The 18,048-nt window shown below is 37.8% G+C and overlaps 1 protein-coding gene across 6 annotated transcripts in view; it reads right to left on the bottom strand.

Moving 5' to 3' along the window:
• PARD3B (par-3 family cell polarity regulator beta) overlaps positions 1-18,048 on the bottom strand; it is a 981,887-nt gene that overhangs the window by 194,452 nt on the left and 769,387 nt on the right. For all 6 annotated transcript variants that reach the window (XM_041737018.1, XM_041737019.1, XM_041737013.1 and 3 more), the window contains one exon: positions 2,843-2,953. In XM_041737018.1, coding sequence (XP_041592952.1) covers positions 2,843-2,953 — 111 coding nt within the window. The remainder of the gene's footprint in view (positions 1-2,842; positions 2,954-18,048) is intronic.

Here is an 18,048-nt window from a genome sequence, read left to right as displayed (position 1 = left end):
CACCCAGGGTTCCCTTATTTTATTATTTATGATAGTCACACAGAGAGAGAGAGAGAGGCAGAGACATAGGCAGAGGGAGAAGCAGGCTCCATGCACAGGGAGCCCGACGTGGGATTCGATCCCGGGTCTCCAGGATCGCGCCCTGGGCCAAAGGCAGGCGCCAAACCGCTGCGCCACCCAGGGATCCCGGGTTTATTTAGATGAATATTTTTTTATTTAATTTTATTTTGGATAATTTTTTCTTGGTGATATACTAGGGTTGGTATAAACCCTAAGTGGTATATTGATCAACTGGCTTTTTAAAAACACAAACCCAATTTATTGCATTTGCCAACTTCTATGGTGTAAATTACTCCCACCATGACCAATTTTAAGCTACCCAGTGGTTTAACAACCAGCTCCCAAAATTCTTCTCACACGCTGATACAAGTTGGCTCTAGCACCATACAATATATATTTTATTTAATTATTTCAAATCCTTTGGGGTGTCTGGGTGGCTCAGTTGGTTAAGTGTCTGCCTTTGACTCAGATCATTGATCCCAGGGTCCTGGGATTGAGGCCCGCGTGGGGCTCCCTGCTCAGTGGGGAGTCTGTTTCTCCCCTTCCCTCTGCCCCACATACTGGCTCTCTCTCCCTTTCTCTCATAAATAAAATTTTTAAAAAAATCCTTTGGAGAAGAGATATGTTGATGGAAAACTATTATATCTGTGACAGCTAGAATGAAACAAATAAGCACTAGGACAGTTTGAATCACCTTAAAGTAACAAATTCTAAAGGTATTAGAAAAAAAGACAACTTTGTGAACTTTTATACACTGTTTCTTATTTTATTCTATTTATTTCCATGGCCATGTCACAACGAGTAATACTCTCACTTTCTCTAAGGGGTGTGAGTTGGTTTTCTACAGATGATGGCGAGCCAAGAAATGGGACTCTTGGGTTGGGAGGAATGCCAAGTGTTGAGCCTCCACCTCCACCCGCTGTGGTCCTCTGCTCCTGAGCTGCTGAAATGCTCTTGGTCATTAATTCTGTAGGACCTAACCATAAATCAACTCCTCCAACTTCTTCCCCTCTCATATGATTGAGATAACTTTGTCTCTAAGAAACCCATATCAGATGTGTTTTACGTGTTCATGTGTGGGAAGTGGCCTAAGTGGAGGCTAACAGCACAGTTCTTTCAATATTTTGACCAGACATATTTTAAGAAAATTGGACCTGAAGCCTATATAGCCAGCGGAGGTGAATTTACAGCCTTGCTTTTAAGAACAAAACTCCCTCAGGCACCTGCTTCCTTAAGGCAACCCCAGAAAGGAAATGAACTCTTGCTTAAAGACAACCCACCTTATTTTATGGGTTATCAATTTTCTAGCTGGCACACAGTTCCCTAGCTACTAAGAGTAAACCCTCCCAACCCTAAGCAAGTATTGAGCTACAAAAAATATACAGTCTGCTTTCTGGCAAACAGCTCAGTTTCCTGAAGATGAGGCAAGGATGTGGTGCCTGGGTAAGTGAAGTTAGGGGAGCAGCAAAGATCTATGATGTGGACTCAACATCTAGATGTCTTTGCTGATAAGATACATTAAAATCTCAGTCTGAATTACATTTTACTTTACAGGATAAGTGAATCGTGGGCTACAGTGGAGAATTCATCTTCCCTGTTTTGGGGGGCAGCTCTGTCAGGTGAATAATAGTCAACAACAATGTAACACACTTGATTTCCTTTTAACTGCTCCACTGATCCTGGAAACAAGAGCTGATCAACGTCTTTAAAATGAGAAAGGACTAAGTAGGGTTTCTCTCCTTGCTATTGATCAAGTCAGCCCTCTCAATGGGAACAGACTACAAGACAGCAGTCAGACGTTAACAGTAGCTATTCAACATGCTCTGTGCCGGAAAAGAGGATGAATGAGTAGGATTTTCTTAGTACGTATTACTGGAGTATTAAAATAAGGACAAGAATGGACTCTTTAAAAACTGCAAGGGCCATTGCTACTAATAAGCAAGTGGCAAGTTGGACAAATCTGACTTTGTGCACGATAAAGTCAGAATCAAGTACTTAAAATTATATGCTAGTTTTGTCATAATCTCAGTCTCTCTCCAAGATCCATTTGGTTGCGAAGGTGAAGAATTTTTCAGGAGAAATATGAATATTCAATGACATGTTTCAAAATCAGACATTTACACATCGACTTGGGGTAAGTGCCAGAGTTCACCTCAAAGATAAGTGAAGGGCCTCTTGTCCAAATGGAACATTAAGCTCCTCAAACAGGAGAATTCAGCCCTTGCAAACTGTCATTATTTCAGTAAACGAAACCGGCCCTTTAACAGATGGGCGACATACTTTGCAACTTGCTGATAGCCTAATAAAAGACACTGGCTTTTTAAAAATGAAGGACATGCACTTCTCAAATTACACCACCCAAATGGATTTAGCAGAATAAAATTAGGAAGGCATACAACAGCTTGACAGAAATTAGGAACAGACTATGGAAATTTGATAGTTCTAAACATCAACATCAAAATGACCTTTTTATTAAAAAAAGAAAAAAAGAAACTTATTGTTTAAACCATAGGGAAAATATACACTGATACAGTCAAAACTGGGGTAGCATATTTTGGAATTATAAATACCAATATAATAAAAACATAAAGTTAATTTCTTCTCCAAGTATAATAAAAATTCCTCAGACAGGGAGGTTCCATTTATATCAGGTACTTTTCCTGTATATTGGTCAAACTTTATGCTCCTTAAAATAAAATTTCTCCAGTTGATTGATGCAATAACCCAAATAAACACAGGCCATAGGCCCAAACAAAATCAGTAGCTCAGCATTTCTGCTCACCTTTCACGTTCTTCTTTCATTTTTTCCAGCTCTTCTTCCCTCAGGCCACCATGCTTCAGAGTACCCTTCTGCTCAGCCTTGCCACCCCTGTCATCTTTCTTCTTTCCAAATCTAGAAGAATATGAAAGGGAAGATGATTGTTAACAATAACCATGTTCTTTTGGTGGCAAATTTAAAATATTTATAAGATGAACCATCAAACCATAATTCTTTATTCTAAGTAGTACAAAATCATTTTGCGTAAAATGGAAGTAAAATAAGATACTGAAAGGGGAAAAAAATAGTCACTAAATTCCCCTCCTTTTCCTCTCTTTCTTCTAACCTTCCATCTTTCCACTGAGATACTGAAGGTGCAGCATGCACAAAGTCATGTGGTTAAAGAGTAAAAATCTCAAACCATTAATTCACTAGAAATGAAAGAACTGAAAGGTTATCATTAATATATGACTAAAAACTGACTGAACTCCTAAATAGGCCTCCAGAGCTGCAAGTGGCATTGACATTTAAAGTTAAACTCATGAGACTAGATAATGATGGTGCTTCAAGGGACTTCGTCAAACACTTAGTTTACTACTCTCAGTTTGCACTTGAGGCTTTCGTCCTTGCTTACCCAAAACAATTCAGGGAAGGGCTGGGATTAGAATTTGCGGTGTCTCCTTCAGAGCCCTGTCTCCTTCACACCACATACACTCTCTCAGGTAGCCCCATCATCCTAAATCAGCCTAGGGTCAGTATGCTCTCAGAACTCCTCATGCCTGCTATATTTGTCGCTAACTGGGAACAGTGGCAATTATAATACATTGTTTTTTTTTTTTTCCTCCAGCTTTATTGAGGTATGATGGACATGCAACATTGTGTAAATTTAATATGTACCACTGTTGATTTGATACATTTCTAAGTTGCAAAATGATTCCTACCACAGTATTAACTACCACTTTCATCCCATCACATAGTCACTATTGTTTTTTGTAGTGAGAGCATTCAAGATCTAATCTCAGTAACACTCAAATATAGAATAGATTTTTATTAGCTACAATCACCATGCTGTACATTAGATCCAAAACTTATTCATTTTATAACTGGAAGTTTTTACCTTTTGACCCAAATCTCCCCATTTCCCCCTATCCCCAATGCCTGGTAACCACTGCTCTACTGTTTCTCTGAATTTGTCTTTTTCAGCCTGCACAGTGTATATGTATATATATATATATGCATCTATATGTGTGTATGTGTATGCATATATACATGTTATCTGTGCATGTGTTTACACACACTGCATCTTCTTAATCCATTCATCTATTGATAGGCAATTAGAATGTTTCCTATCTTGGCTATTATAAATAATGCTGTAATGAACATGGGAGTAGAGATATCTCTGTGGGATCCTGAACTCAATGTCTTTGGATATATATCCAGAAGTAGAATTGCTGGATCATAGGTTAGTTCCATTTTTAATAGTTTTTATTTAAATTCCAGTTAGTTAACATATAGTAAAATATTAGTTTCAGGTGTAGCATACAGTGATTGAACACTTCCATGCAACAGCCAGTACTCATCACAGCAAGTGCTCTCCTTGATCCCCAATGCCTATTTCACCCATCCCCCACCCTTCTCCCCTCCCACCCCTCTGTTAACCATCAGTTTGTTCTCTACAGTTAAGTCTGTTTCTTAGTTTGCCTTCCTCTTTTTCTTTCCTCTTTGTTTTCTTTCTTAAATTCCATGAGTGAAATCACATGGTATTTGTCTGTCTCTGAGTGATGTATTTTGCTTAGTATAATACCCTCTAGTTCCATCCACATCATTGCAAATGGCAAGATTTCATTCTTTTTTAATGGCTGAATAATATTCCATATACCACGTCTTTTTTATCCATTCATCAGTCAATGGACACTTGGGCTTGTTTCCATAATTTGGCTATTGTAGATAATGCTGCTAAAAATATCAGGGTGCATGTATCTCTTTGAATTAGTATTTTTGTGTTTTTTGGGTAAATACCTAGTAGTGCAATTGCTGGATTGTAGGGTAGTTCTATTTTTAACTTTATGAGAAAACTCCATCCTGTTTTCTACAATGGCTGCACCAATATGCATTCTCAATAGTGCATAGAGTTCCTTTCTACATCCTCGCCAACACCTATCATTTCTTGTATTGTTGATTTTAGCCATTTTGACAGGTATGAGGTTATACCTCATTGTGGTTTTGATTTGTAGTTCTCTGACGGTCAGTGATGGTGAGCATCTTTTCATGTGTCTGTTGGCCATCTGGATGTAGTTCCACTTTTAATTTTTTTGAGGAACCTCCATACTGTTTTCCATATTGGCTGCACCAGTTTGCTTTCGGACCAACAATGCACTAGGATTCTTTGCAATTATGATACTTTAAAAGAGTATTGCATTTCCTTAGCAGTGTTAGGAAAATAAAAGTGCACATTAGAAACAATAATAAGGCTATGGTTAATACTAGGACACATTCTTAAATAACAGGCATTTTCCCCAACAGATATTTTCCTTAGAAGTAATCTCCTATGGTCTTGGTATCAACACATATGAAAGTAACTTATGTCTCCTAATAATGAGGAAAAAATCATTAAATTATCCATACTCTTTAGTTAAAGATTCTTGTCAAACTACAGGAAATGCCATTTTCCTTTGTTTCTTATTAAATAGCTGTAAACGTTACTTCTGTATATATAAATGTATGTATACCTTTAGCTTGCTCACTCTACCTATGTAATTACCTGTGTATCCATTTATCTACATATCTATCCATCTATCCAAACTGAGGACCCTACACATGCTCAGCCTGACTGCCTGTCCCCGATCCCCATCCCTGTCCCCAACTTCCCAACATACACAGTGAGTCAGAATATCCTCACATGAAGACCTGACTCATAAACCTGAAACTCCCATCTTCTTCAGGATTTTGTAAAAGTTGGTAAATATTTTGTCTTTTAGGATTGTGTTTCAGTCCAAAGTAGAGGCTGTCAGTCAAGTGGCAGCACTGGGTATCACGCATGGAAGATCTCACTGCTAATACCCATATTTCCGTTGTTATTAGAGCTCAAAGCACCCCGCTTTCCTCAGATGCCTCTCCTGGTCTTGACTCTTCTATAAATTTTTCAATTTATAATTTCAATTAGTAAATCCTTGCTCATGAACTTTCTCTTTCCCCATTGCCATCTCGCCATCTGCCTTTGCTTCCACTGTAATTCTTTGGCTGCATCCAGTCTTGTTTGGGGATTCTGGTGGATCAACTATGAATTTTCACTCTATCACCCCCCAGACCTTTTTTTCCTGGTCCCCCTTCTATTTCTTAATCAATTCTTCTTTCCCACTGAAGAAATGACCTAGCGTCATTTATAGACTAAGGAAAAGAAAAAATACAGACAAGATATAAGATCACTAACTTCCTAATATAACTCAGATTTGTTGACATATTTAAGATCTCTCCTTAACTTACAAAGCAGGAGATATATAAATAATGTGTGTTTTCATGTGTACATTCTTTAGCTTTTCAGACCCATGTAGAAGAGTCTAAATTTCTTTATGTGAGAAGTTAATATCTTTGTACATCACTTAGAGAAATAACTTTCCCTCAAAATGTCATCAAATACAGTAAAATTGGGCCAAAAAAAATCAAAATTGTGAGGAGTGAGGATAGAATAATGCTTCAAGAAGTTGATGAGGACAAAAATATTGCCCAAAATTCCATAGACATTAAGCATGTTTTTCTTCTATGTCCCAAATATTTCTTCTAAATTTGAAGGTTTGGATTATCTGAGATGAAAGAAGTCTTGTTTTTGAAGGGAAAACTAACCTATTCCTGAGTCTACCCTGATCTTTATTACCACAACCAGTAAATTGTTTTTTCTTCCTGTTGCTAAAATATTTCACTTGTACTGCAGCTCAAAAACAGCTTACTGTGTTTTTATCATAGTGGAAAAAGTCTGATAAAGGTTAGTTGTAAGTAAATTCTGCAAAGCATTTTCTTCTTAGCAAGAACCATCAATAGTCAAATCAACCAATTCTACAAATAATATAAATGTTTTGATTTAAACTCCATGATCATTTATTAAAGTTTCCAAGAAGAAGGCAGAAATAGCTGTGAAATTTATTTCATTAGACAGAGAACAGTCATAAATTATCTTATTTTGTAAAGTTTGGGTAGGTTCAAGAACAGAATTATAAAACAATAATCTTCAAAAGGACTCCCACATTGTTAAGATGAGGAAATTGAGACCCAGAGAAGTTAATTGCTTTTATTTATTAACACACCGAATTCTTTTTTCCAGTTTTGCAATCAGACAACTTAATTATCAGTGGCGGTGGTGGGAGGGTGTGGGGAGTTGGGAAAAAAAGCATCGGTTTGGTGAATTATATAAGCCTGGTGCCCCGTCTTATGTCAGCCTATCTGGGGGTCACTTCCCAGCCTTTTTTACTTTCACGGACATACAGAAAGAAGAGTTGGGGAGGTTCAAGAACATTAATTCATCTCTCCATTAGTTAGTTATCTTTGTGAGAAAAGTCACAAGAACTCTAAATGGCTGAAATTATTGCTTTGCATTCTATGGTTTCAAATATCCCCTGCATTCCAGGCCTCCCATTATCTATTACCTAGGAAATTTGAGAGTTGGCCATTCTGGGCTAGGTGCCTTAAGGAAATTGCTTGTAGGTCAACCTTGCTTTATATAAAAGATATTTTCCTAAAGAATTCAGTGCAAACATATGGTTTGAATCAATAAAATCTTGCTTTCCATGTACCTGGGAAGACTGTTTAAAGACTCTTATGATGGATCTTTTTGTAAAGTGGAAAAATCACCTTTCAACATACCCTTTATGTAAATTTAGATTTTCATGAATTATAAGTTTGCTTAAAACACCTGTCCCTGTTCATTTCTACAGAGAGGCTACATGAAACAGCTTTATGGAAAACTAGTTTTCTTTCTGTTCCCCTTTCTTCTTCCATTCGTGCATTTGTTTAAAAAATATTTATTAGGCATCTATTCTGTGGTGGTCATTGTCATAAGCACCTTAGTATATATGGATGTAGAGTTGGGATGCAAATCCAGACAATACCCCTATGGAATTTATATTCTAATGGAGGAGGTGGGCATCAAACAAATACAAATATGCGATTATAAGTTGTAAAAAAAAATGCTATGAAGGGTTTAGGAGAGACTATAATAGGAGATTGATTGGTTGGGGAAGTCTTCAGTGAGGAAATGACATTTACACTGAGACTGCATAGGTAAGAGCCTCCAGACAAGGAGAGATGGGAGATAAGCCTTATGGAAGGAAGATAAGCATACACAGCACTTCATGACATGGGGAAGATCTGGCACATTCCAAGTGGTAAAAGAAGGCCAGAGTAGTTTGATAAGGAGACCAGAAGAACACACAGGATTAGGATGGAAAGCAGGGCAAGGAACCCATAGTGCAAGGGTAAGAGAGATCTGGAGTTGAGCCTAACAGTGGCATAAGGTCCTATTTTAGTAAATCAAGGGACAGAGAAACTAGATAAGGAATGGTAAATTTAGAGTCAATAGAGGAGAAACAGGCATAAGCAAGTCATTCTAAGCAGAAGTGATACAATGTGATGCACATTTAAAAAAAAAGATTTTATTTATTTATTCATGAGAGACACAGAGACAGAGACAGAGACATAGGCAGAGGGAGAAGCAGGCTCCTGGGGGGAGCCCAATGTGGGACCCCACCCTAGGACCCCAGGATCAGGCCCCAAGCTGAAGGCAGACGCTCAACCACTGAGCCACCTAGGCACCCCTGTGATACACATTTTAAAAGATCATCCTGGTTGCTTAAGTAAAAAGCATCAAATTAAGACAGTAAAGCCAGGGCAGTCCTGGTGGTGCGGTGGTTTCGCGCCGCCTGCAGCCCGGGGTGTGATCCTGGAGACCCAGGATCGAGTCCTGCGTCGGGCTCCCTGCATGCGCCTTCTTTTCCCTCTGCCTGTGTCTCTGTCTCTCTCTCTGTGTCTCTATGAATAAATAAATAAAATCTTTAAAAAAAAAAAAAAAAAGACAGTAAAGCCAGTCGGTGAGTGCCACAGGAGTGTGGGTGAAAGACAAAGATGGCCTAGACTGGAGAAGTGAAGACAGCGGTTTGAAAATGGTGGGTCAGGGACAAGGGACTGAAAGTTGACTTTTCAACATAGTTATTTTAGTATGTCTTTGGGAAATCCAAAGGACAGAGTCCTAAGGAACTGTAATATTTAAAGGCCAGAGAGAGGGATGGGGTGGCCATGTATATAAGTGACAGAAAAAGAACAGCTCGAGAGATGAAGAAAATCAGGAGAGTGCAGTATAAGAGACCCACAGGAAGGGCGCTGTAAAGGTGCCAGGAACACTAGAGGAAAATGCCCTTGAGAAGTTCACTGAGGTCAGGACTCCAGAGTTCACTGGATTTGGCACTTTAGAGCCATTCATTATGTGGACATGGTTCACGGGAGCGGCATGAGCAGAGGCCAGGTGACAGTGATCTCAAGAGTGAATGGTAGGTAAGTGTGAAAGTGTGTATCTGTGTGTGTCCAACTGCTTCAAAGACTTTGGCTGGAAGGGTGATTGCTGAAGGTTGGGTCGGAATGTTGAAAAAGGACATTTTCAATTTGGCTGATACTAGAGGACTTTTGTTTGGTGATAGGAAGAAATGTCAGAGTGTAAGAGATTGGAAATGGAAGAGAGAGGAGAAAAAAGCTATTTTGCTTTTTTTAGTGTGTGAAAATATTCAAAACAAGGTATATCATTTAAATCATTATTAAATAGACAGTTCAGTGGCATTAAGTACAGTCAGTGGCATTAAGTACAGTCACACTGTTGTGCAACCATCAACCACCACCTGTCTCCAGGTACCCACTAAAGAGTAGCTCCCCATTTCTCCCTCTCCCAGTCCCTGGCAACCACTATTCTACTTTCTGTCTCTATGAATTTGACTATTCTAGTTACTTCATATAAATGGAATCATACAATATTAGTTCTTTGGTGTTTGGCTCATTTCACTTAGCATCATGTCTTCAAGGTTCATCCGTGCTACAGCATGCATCAGGATTTCCTTTTTTTAAGGCTGAATAACATTCCCTGGTACATACATACCATATTTGTTTATCCATTCATCTGTTGATGGACTTTTGGGCTGTGTTCATCTTTTGGCTCTTGTGCAGAATGCTGTGAAGACTCATATAGGAGAACAAAGTTCTTGACAAGAGAAGAGGAGAGGGATAACAGAGAACCTCCAGAGAGACAAGAGAAGAAGACAGGGATATATAGAGAACCTCCAGAGACTGGCCTTAGATAGGAGGAGACTTAAGTAAAGCAGCTGCTAGAAGAAGTAACTAGTTCACTTATAGAATTGATGGATAGACAGCGGAGGAGCTCCCAGGTAATTAGTTTATTAGTATGATGCAACAAGTATAAGAGAAATGGTTTCTATCCTTAAAATGAGACTTCTTGGTACAAACTGAGAAATCAAAGTAAATAGACTATACAAGGCAGAAAAGAATCTCAGAAAAAAAAAAAAAAAGAATCTCAGAAAGGGTTATAAAAATACCCATATCAGACCTCTTATGTTGCAATTTTCCCTAGGTAGGGAGGCCCTAAAAGGCCACGTGGGGAAGTAGAATTTAATAATGGTTCATTTATCCATCCATCCATCCATCCATTCAGTCATTCATTCATTTACTGAGCGCCCGTGACACATCACATGGATTATTCACATGGAATGTAACCATTAGCACCATCAATTGTTAGGTAAATATCTAACTCGTAGATCCAATTAACTAAACAAGCTTCCAGCATCTTATTGTTTTCTATATGATAGAGATTTTAATATAATTCTTTGTAGTAATCCCTTAATTTCTCAGTAAATTCTGTTTGTTTTTCTTTTGTTTCTATTTCTTTCCTTGAGTTTTCTAGGTAATGATGACTTTCGAATCTGTCCCAGATTCCCACACACCTTGATAAATGATCCCAATTTACAACATGTATAGCTCTATCTCTACCTTTGTTCATGTCTAGTCTCTCATTTAATTCACTCTTCATTCTGCTAAGTATTGCCTGTCTACGGTTTTCTGCCTAGATCCTACTGGGCAGTTTATGCAGCTGTTAGTATCTGCTCTTCTTCCATTTAGTGCACACACTGTATGAAAGCAATCATGAGTGAAGGCTTACGAGGTCTAAAAAATCCAGCAAGGAAAAAGTTCAAACGCTCTTATTTTAAATTAATGGTGAGCTATGAACCAAGGAGAGCTGCAAGTGTGACACAGAATGTATTTCTTCCTTCTGCAATCCAGAAATATCTGTGGGTGTCAGTGATGTATTTGGGAAAGGCTACAAAATCCAGAAATTATTATTACACTCAGAATATCTACCAAATGGTGTCAGACATGAACATGCACCAACTTCAAAAAGAACAACAACAAAAAAAACAACAAAAAAAGAAAATGCACCAACTTCATAGTCAAAATATGCTCTGGACTTTGATAATGGTTCATTCTCCCTGTAACCAGCTGACTTATAAGCTAGGATACTATCTTGTCATTTTGTAAATTATACACTTTGAAATAGCTCAAGCAAAATATGGGGGCAGAGAATGCCACAGACCTTTGACTATATTTCCATAGTTTACTTTGAAATTCACCCATAAAAGGTTTCTGGTGTCTGATGCATTCTAAGTTGGGCTCTGAATTAGCATATGCATATGCTGATGAAATTTACTTCCATGTATTGAATCTCATATGGTTTTGTGCACTTTGGCTATTGCTTCTCTCTAAAATGTATGTCACAAAGGTCTTTACTTGTTTACCTGAGATGGTTTCCATTGTACTTGAGAGTTAATGAATCTGATAAAAATTCAATGAAAATTGACCAATTAGAGAGCCCCCCCCCCCTTTTTGGGTACCTAAGGGCATTGCCTATTTTTATGTTAATATCATTGAGAGAATAATGAACAGATTTGTGTTTGTTGTTAATGTGGATTAGAAAAAAATATTCTACTTTTATTTTTAGCATTCCACAGTATATTTGATTACCAGGCTAATGCCTGTGATTTTTCAGGAGGGAGGTGGAGTGCTAAAAACTCAGTATACTTTCCATAACAGAAGGGTTGTAATTTAAACTCTATAAGCCCACTCCACGGCATGCAGAGGGAAATAGAGATTTGCTTTATAGGATGTGTTCACAAGGGGAAGCTGAGTGAGTTGATGGTTTAGTAACTGAAGAAAAACTCAGTATTAAAAATCTTTCTTGTTAACTAACTGGGTCAAGCAGATGAGGCTTTTCTTATGATTTCTAAGTAAATTTTTAATTTCTGGTATCTTATTTAGATACTTATTTGGGGTATGTTTATATGTTTCCAAGATGAAGACAAGCCATATGAAAACAACAAACACGTTTAATCCCACTGATATCTTTACTACTTCCTTTGAGGCTAACATTCCCACCTATCCTTACACAGCTACTTGCCTTCGGGTTGTTGCTCATTCCCAGGATGAGATTCCTAAATTGGTGGTCATGGAGACTCTTCATTCCAAAGCAGGGAACCTTCAGATCTCAAATGTGTTGATATTTGTTTTTAGGATTGAAAAGCAGGGAGGTCCTATAACATTCTAAGATTTCTGCCTAAGTGGATAAAACATCTGCTGGGTAGAGACTTAAGCAGCTCTCTGGCTCTGAATTCAGCTGCTGGGAATCCTTGAGCTAATTTGCTTTCCCAGTCTGAGGAGCTAGGAAACACAATAGATTTGGAAGTACTGAATATATTATAAATAATTCTAACGGGTCCAGAAAGCAAAGTAAAGCAAAATGTATACCACTAATAACCCGTCTTCCAAAAAACAAACAAACAAACAAACAAGTAAAAACAACAGCTGGAAGACTGACTTGCAAGAATCAGTTAAGGGATTTGGGAGCCACTGGACAGTTCACTTTTGCTGAGCATTTTTGTAGCAAATGAAAACTCTACTCTGAGGTTTTTAAAGCAACACTCTGTTAGGAGAAAGAAGAAGAAATATGAAAAAGAGGCCAGAAATTAAAATTAAACGAAAATAAGCGTGAATGAGTGAGCAAGAAAGATAAAGATACTAATAAGGTATGATTTTCAGATCCACACAGGGACTATAAAAAGCTTATTAACTGTCACGACCACACTGGGTTTTAAGTTATTCTATCCTTCTGCTTTCCAGAAGAAGAAATACTCTTCAGGAGCACAGTGAACTTTGATTAATTGCTTTCATACGCTCTCACTGGCTTTAAGACATTGTAGGCAAGAGCCTTAGTGACTCAGACTAAATGCTTATGATTTCTGGGAAATATATTTAACAGGAGCATTAAAGAAATAGATCTTTTTGCATTTTTATGTTTTCATAATAGTTAGAAAGGCTTTTCTTTTTATTAAATGTTTACTTATTTCAAAGCAGCAGAATATGTGGCTTCTTCCTTTTTATTTTTATTACTTTTAAGTGGATCTCTGAGCATCTCTGAAGGCAGTTTGCGTGCATAGACAACTGATGGCTTGTCTGTAAGACCCTAATGCTGACTCAAACAGCACATGGCTGGAATCTAGACTTCTCATCTGTGTGCTCCCTGCATCTGTGTCTTCCCTTTTCTCGACCTCCTTTGTCCCGGAAACCTGGGCCTAAGGAAAGGTGTGTTCTGAGACCAAATCACACCACGTGTGTAAACTTTTTCTCTACCAACTGTGGGAAGTTTCTTAACACCCATGGCCTTCCCATGCTCAATCTGCCAGGGCTCACTCTATAATGACCACAGATTCATCCTGCAGAAGGAAATGTCCCTCCATAGGAAACAGCTCTGAGATTCATTCACTGACAAGTGAGGTCATTTTAGCAAACTGCCTGGGAAGGGAAAAACTGATTCATGTCAATGAAATTAAATCCAGTTCTATGGAAACTGGAGACCTCATCTATAGTCTCTAAATAGAATGTCAAATACAACTTATATTCCAATAGCACAGATTAACTTACATGTACTTTGTATACAGTCCTTTATCAAAAGAACTGATGATCGTGCCTAACTTATTATGTGTAAAGAACGAAAGGACAATGTTAGAAATGGCTTTTTTTGTGTGGGGTCAGTGACTAAGCAAAGGACTATTTTAAAGGGAATCTGGATGTTACTGCTCCATCTTCAGAAGTTAAGAGTAACAGGGAATGCTGTCTCTGGAATTCATCTGCACTAAACAGGAATAAAATGATTGAGTTCCAGATCCAGTCTAATGGGAGAAAACTTATCTTTATAACTCTGATTAAACAACAACAACAAAAAAATATCACTTCTTTGATGCTCAAATTAGCATCTTTTCTCTAGCATACTGAATTAATTAGTTGAGTGACAAAAGAATTAGTCCATGTAGGATCAAAGCTGAAATCATATTTATCTGAAATTTAAAATTAAGAACACACAGCTCTATCCCTCTGTAGCTCATGTAATATTCTTTTATGTTCTATATATTCTAAACCTTCTGCATGTCACATAAAGTATAACTAGGGCTTTATTCTTTTTTTCATTTCATGTTCTTCTTCTTTTTAATATACAAAATCTTCGCTGAAGAGACAATGAGAACATCATAGAATTATTTTTCCTGGGGGTGGGAAACTTTTCCATTGTGCCATAAAAATCTTACATTATGTGGCTTTTTTTGTCAAGCATTTATTGTGCAAATACAAAAGAAGCAAACTAATTAATGCACGATAGAACTGGTAAGAGAGCCTTAAACAATAGAAAAGAGTTATTAGATTGATTCTTAATACATGATACTAAGTTTGAAACTGTTCTTAAAAGGTAGAAGCTCTCTTAACTTTGGGCTTTTTTTTTCTTTTTCTTCTTTAGAAAAAGAAGCGATTCTGAATAAGGGAGAATTGCTGGGGGTTAATTTCCAGGATGTCTCAATTCACTAGAACTTATATTTGTTGGCTTTTTTTGATGTACATACCACTTTTACTAAACAAAATCAATTTGGGTAAGCATACGTATCTTCAGCTGAGATGCAATGGAGTGTGGATTCAAAGAGGAGTCTGGAGATGAAGAAGGCTTGTGCTGACATTAGTACTTTATTTGGGGTAGGGCACTATTTTAACCATTGCTTACATGTTTGCTCCTCAAGGGTTAGGGAAGACTCTTTACTTGTTTCCCTTATTTAAGCATACATGCATTCATTCAACAAATGCTTTCCGAGCACCTACTTTGTAAATCTAGTACATGCTGAGGTTCCAAATAAATTAGTCAAGTATGGTCTCCATTCATTCTTAGTGACAGAGGCATAATAAAAGTCCAACAAGTATTGCTGAGCTGAATTAAAGGTGAAGTAGGGATTTCAGGGATATATCATTGTCTCTTTTCTTCATGGCCTCTATCCTAGAAGAAAGACCCAATGGTCCCTCATAACAAACATGTTATCCTCCCATAAAGCTCCCAAACTGGAATACACCATGTCTATGAACACAGAAATCACCAAACTATCTTAATGTAGGCGTAGTAGCTATCAGCTAGCCACAGCTCTGGATGTCTACTGCCACAGCAAGACCAAACAGGGGACAGACAGTTATTCACCTAGTAAAGGTAATAAACACCTGCTATCCCAGCGCCAAGGGGGCACTGAGTCACCTTAGGATTCTATCCCATGATGACTGGTTCTTTCATGTTGTACAAATACCCTGTTTAAAAACACCAGGCTAAGTTCTAGAATGAAATTCAGACCCAAAGCTGTCATTAAGGGTGATTAATCTGCAAGATGTCATCTATTAAAAACATCATGTCTATCTCATACTTAGACCTATAATTTCAGAGTTTCAGAAATTATGGCCTCTTTAATCTTAGGTTTCAAATAAAGATAGGCGTGAGGCAGTTGCTTGGCCCTCCAGAGTTTTGACACTACTCATCTTTGTCATTAGTTCACCCTGTCCTTAACAGCATTCCAAATGATAATACCTCCATCTGTGCTCTTTCATAAAAGAGTTCTTTTGGAAAAAGAGGTAATTTAAAAAATCTGAGCCCTAACTTAGTTTGTAAGACAAGGGATCAGATTTCAATATTTTTATGTTAGATTTAAAGTTAACTAATATCCCTTCTTATTCAATACGTCCCTGAAGAGTAGGCCATAAAACAGAATTGGTTCTCAACTACGAATAGGCTGAGAGGGAAAAGATATACCTATCCTGAATGTCTCAAGTGAAATTCTACATAATACTTTGACTTTTCCAGGGCCCAAAAGTCACAAGTCTTGCACAATTTTTCAAACCTGTGCTGCCTGCCAGGGTCTCCATTCATATTTTAAATGTCTAAAAAGTCCCTTTCCTTAGCTTTTCTTGAATTTTAAATCTTGGGACCCATGCATAAGATAGGTTACCAACTACAAAATGAGGCATAATCTATCGTGTTAGACAGAGTTGCTGCTTATCCGTTGAACCACACGGTGAACATCCTGGGTACCCCCCAGAACTCAGAGCACTTTATATTGAAGGAGCTCGACCAAAGTGACAGTCACTCAAGGGCCATCAAGCAATCAATGAGGTCTCCTTTGTTCAGAGGGGGCCAGGCAAAAAAACAGTAATTGTTTTCATAGGACTAGATTTCCCATAGGATTTTACCCTAGTTTTAAAAAATGGATATAATCTCATTCTCCAACAATATAACAACCCTACAGAAAATATATCCAAGATTAAACAACAATAACATCATCAACAATAACTTGATTTCTGATGAGGTTTTCTAATCACTTGTAATTCATAAAGACCTATTACTAGTAACATACAATCATAAAAGTATGCTTTCCCTTCGAAATGCATAGTAGCATAGCACAGTGATGATTTACAATTTGACCAAAGAAATCAGAAATTGATTTATAGTCTGTCCAAAGCATCAGGCTCTTATTTGCTTGTCCACTAGACTGTGAAACTACTATTCTGCTATGTAAGTATATTTTCTTGTTCCTCCCTTTCCTGTACCAATGGCTAATTTTTCCTTTCTTCATACCACAGATGACTTATTCCCCACAGATTCCTAGTCCTATTCTACAGTTCAGATGGGTGTGATTGTTCTGACAGAATGATAAAAGAAACCAATGCTAGGAAATCTGTGTGTAGGTAATTAAATGCACACCATATAAAGTACATAATTAAATGAATCACAGGTGTGAGCCTCTGAGTAGAACATTCTAGATGGAGTTTTTGGTGAGTATATCTTTTAAAAAAATGTAGATGATTTCAACCAAATAAATTAACCTGAGGGTACTTTCTTATCGCTGGAGCTACTTTTAAACAATAGATCAATTTTGAGTCACATCATATAAAAGGAATGATATTGGAAATTTTACTTTTGCCCAGCTATGTGTTTATTCAGATGACAGAGGTGTCTCATCATCTGCCACAGTGTACTGGCAGGCTGTTTCTGAATGGCTCTGGATGGCTGGTGTAGGGGGCACCAGCAGCATTGCTCAGAGGACAATGGGTGGGTTGGCAATGATCACCCAGCGCATCTGCAACCTGTATTTGGCTTTGGATTTAATGCTTCTGGTCTCCCCAGCTTTGGTATTTCTAAACTTTGCCACCTAATATTGAAGCGACTTCCAATAACTAATCCTTTTTATAAACATTACAGTCATATTTGATTCTGTAGAAACCCACAGTATTTGTGTTTTTCATTTGGGAAGGTTATTTGGAAACCTAAGCCAATATATTATTTCAAGTGTGACTAAGCTGTTGTCATTCATTTTATACCAACTTTAACACTCTCTAGGACCCATACAGGCAATCCAGTGATGGAAGAATCAGTTTAGATAAAAGACCAATAAATCCAACCGTTACTTCTGTTCTATAAAAGTAGTATTTGAGTACATTAGTAAGAAAGAACTAGAAAAATGTACAATTTGGTAAGGAATTTGGTAAGCCTGAGCTTAACATGTTTAATCTAAATTTATCAATTTAGGGGCAACAGAGGTACTTCTGAAAGGGTCCCAGGCACCTAGATGGCTCAGTCAGTTAAGCGTCTGATCTTAACTGATTTCGGCTCAGGTCATGATCTCAGGGTTGTGAGATCGAGCCCCATATTGGGGTCTGCTCTGGGTGGGAAGCCTGATTAAGATTCTTTCTCTCCCTCTGCTTCTCCCTCCACCTCTAAAAACAAACAAATAAATAAAATGGCCTTATTGATGGATCTAAAATCAGAAGATTAATAAATAATC

This window comes from Vulpes lagopus, chromosome 22 (genome assembly GCF_018345385.1).
Source record: "Vulpes lagopus strain Blue_001 chromosome 22, ASM1834538v1, whole genome shotgun sequence".
NCBI lineage: Eukaryota > Metazoa > Chordata > Mammalia > Carnivora > Canidae > Vulpes > Vulpes lagopus.
The sequence above is the reverse complement of the archived record's forward strand: the minus strand, read 5'-3'. Positions and strand labels throughout refer to the sequence as shown.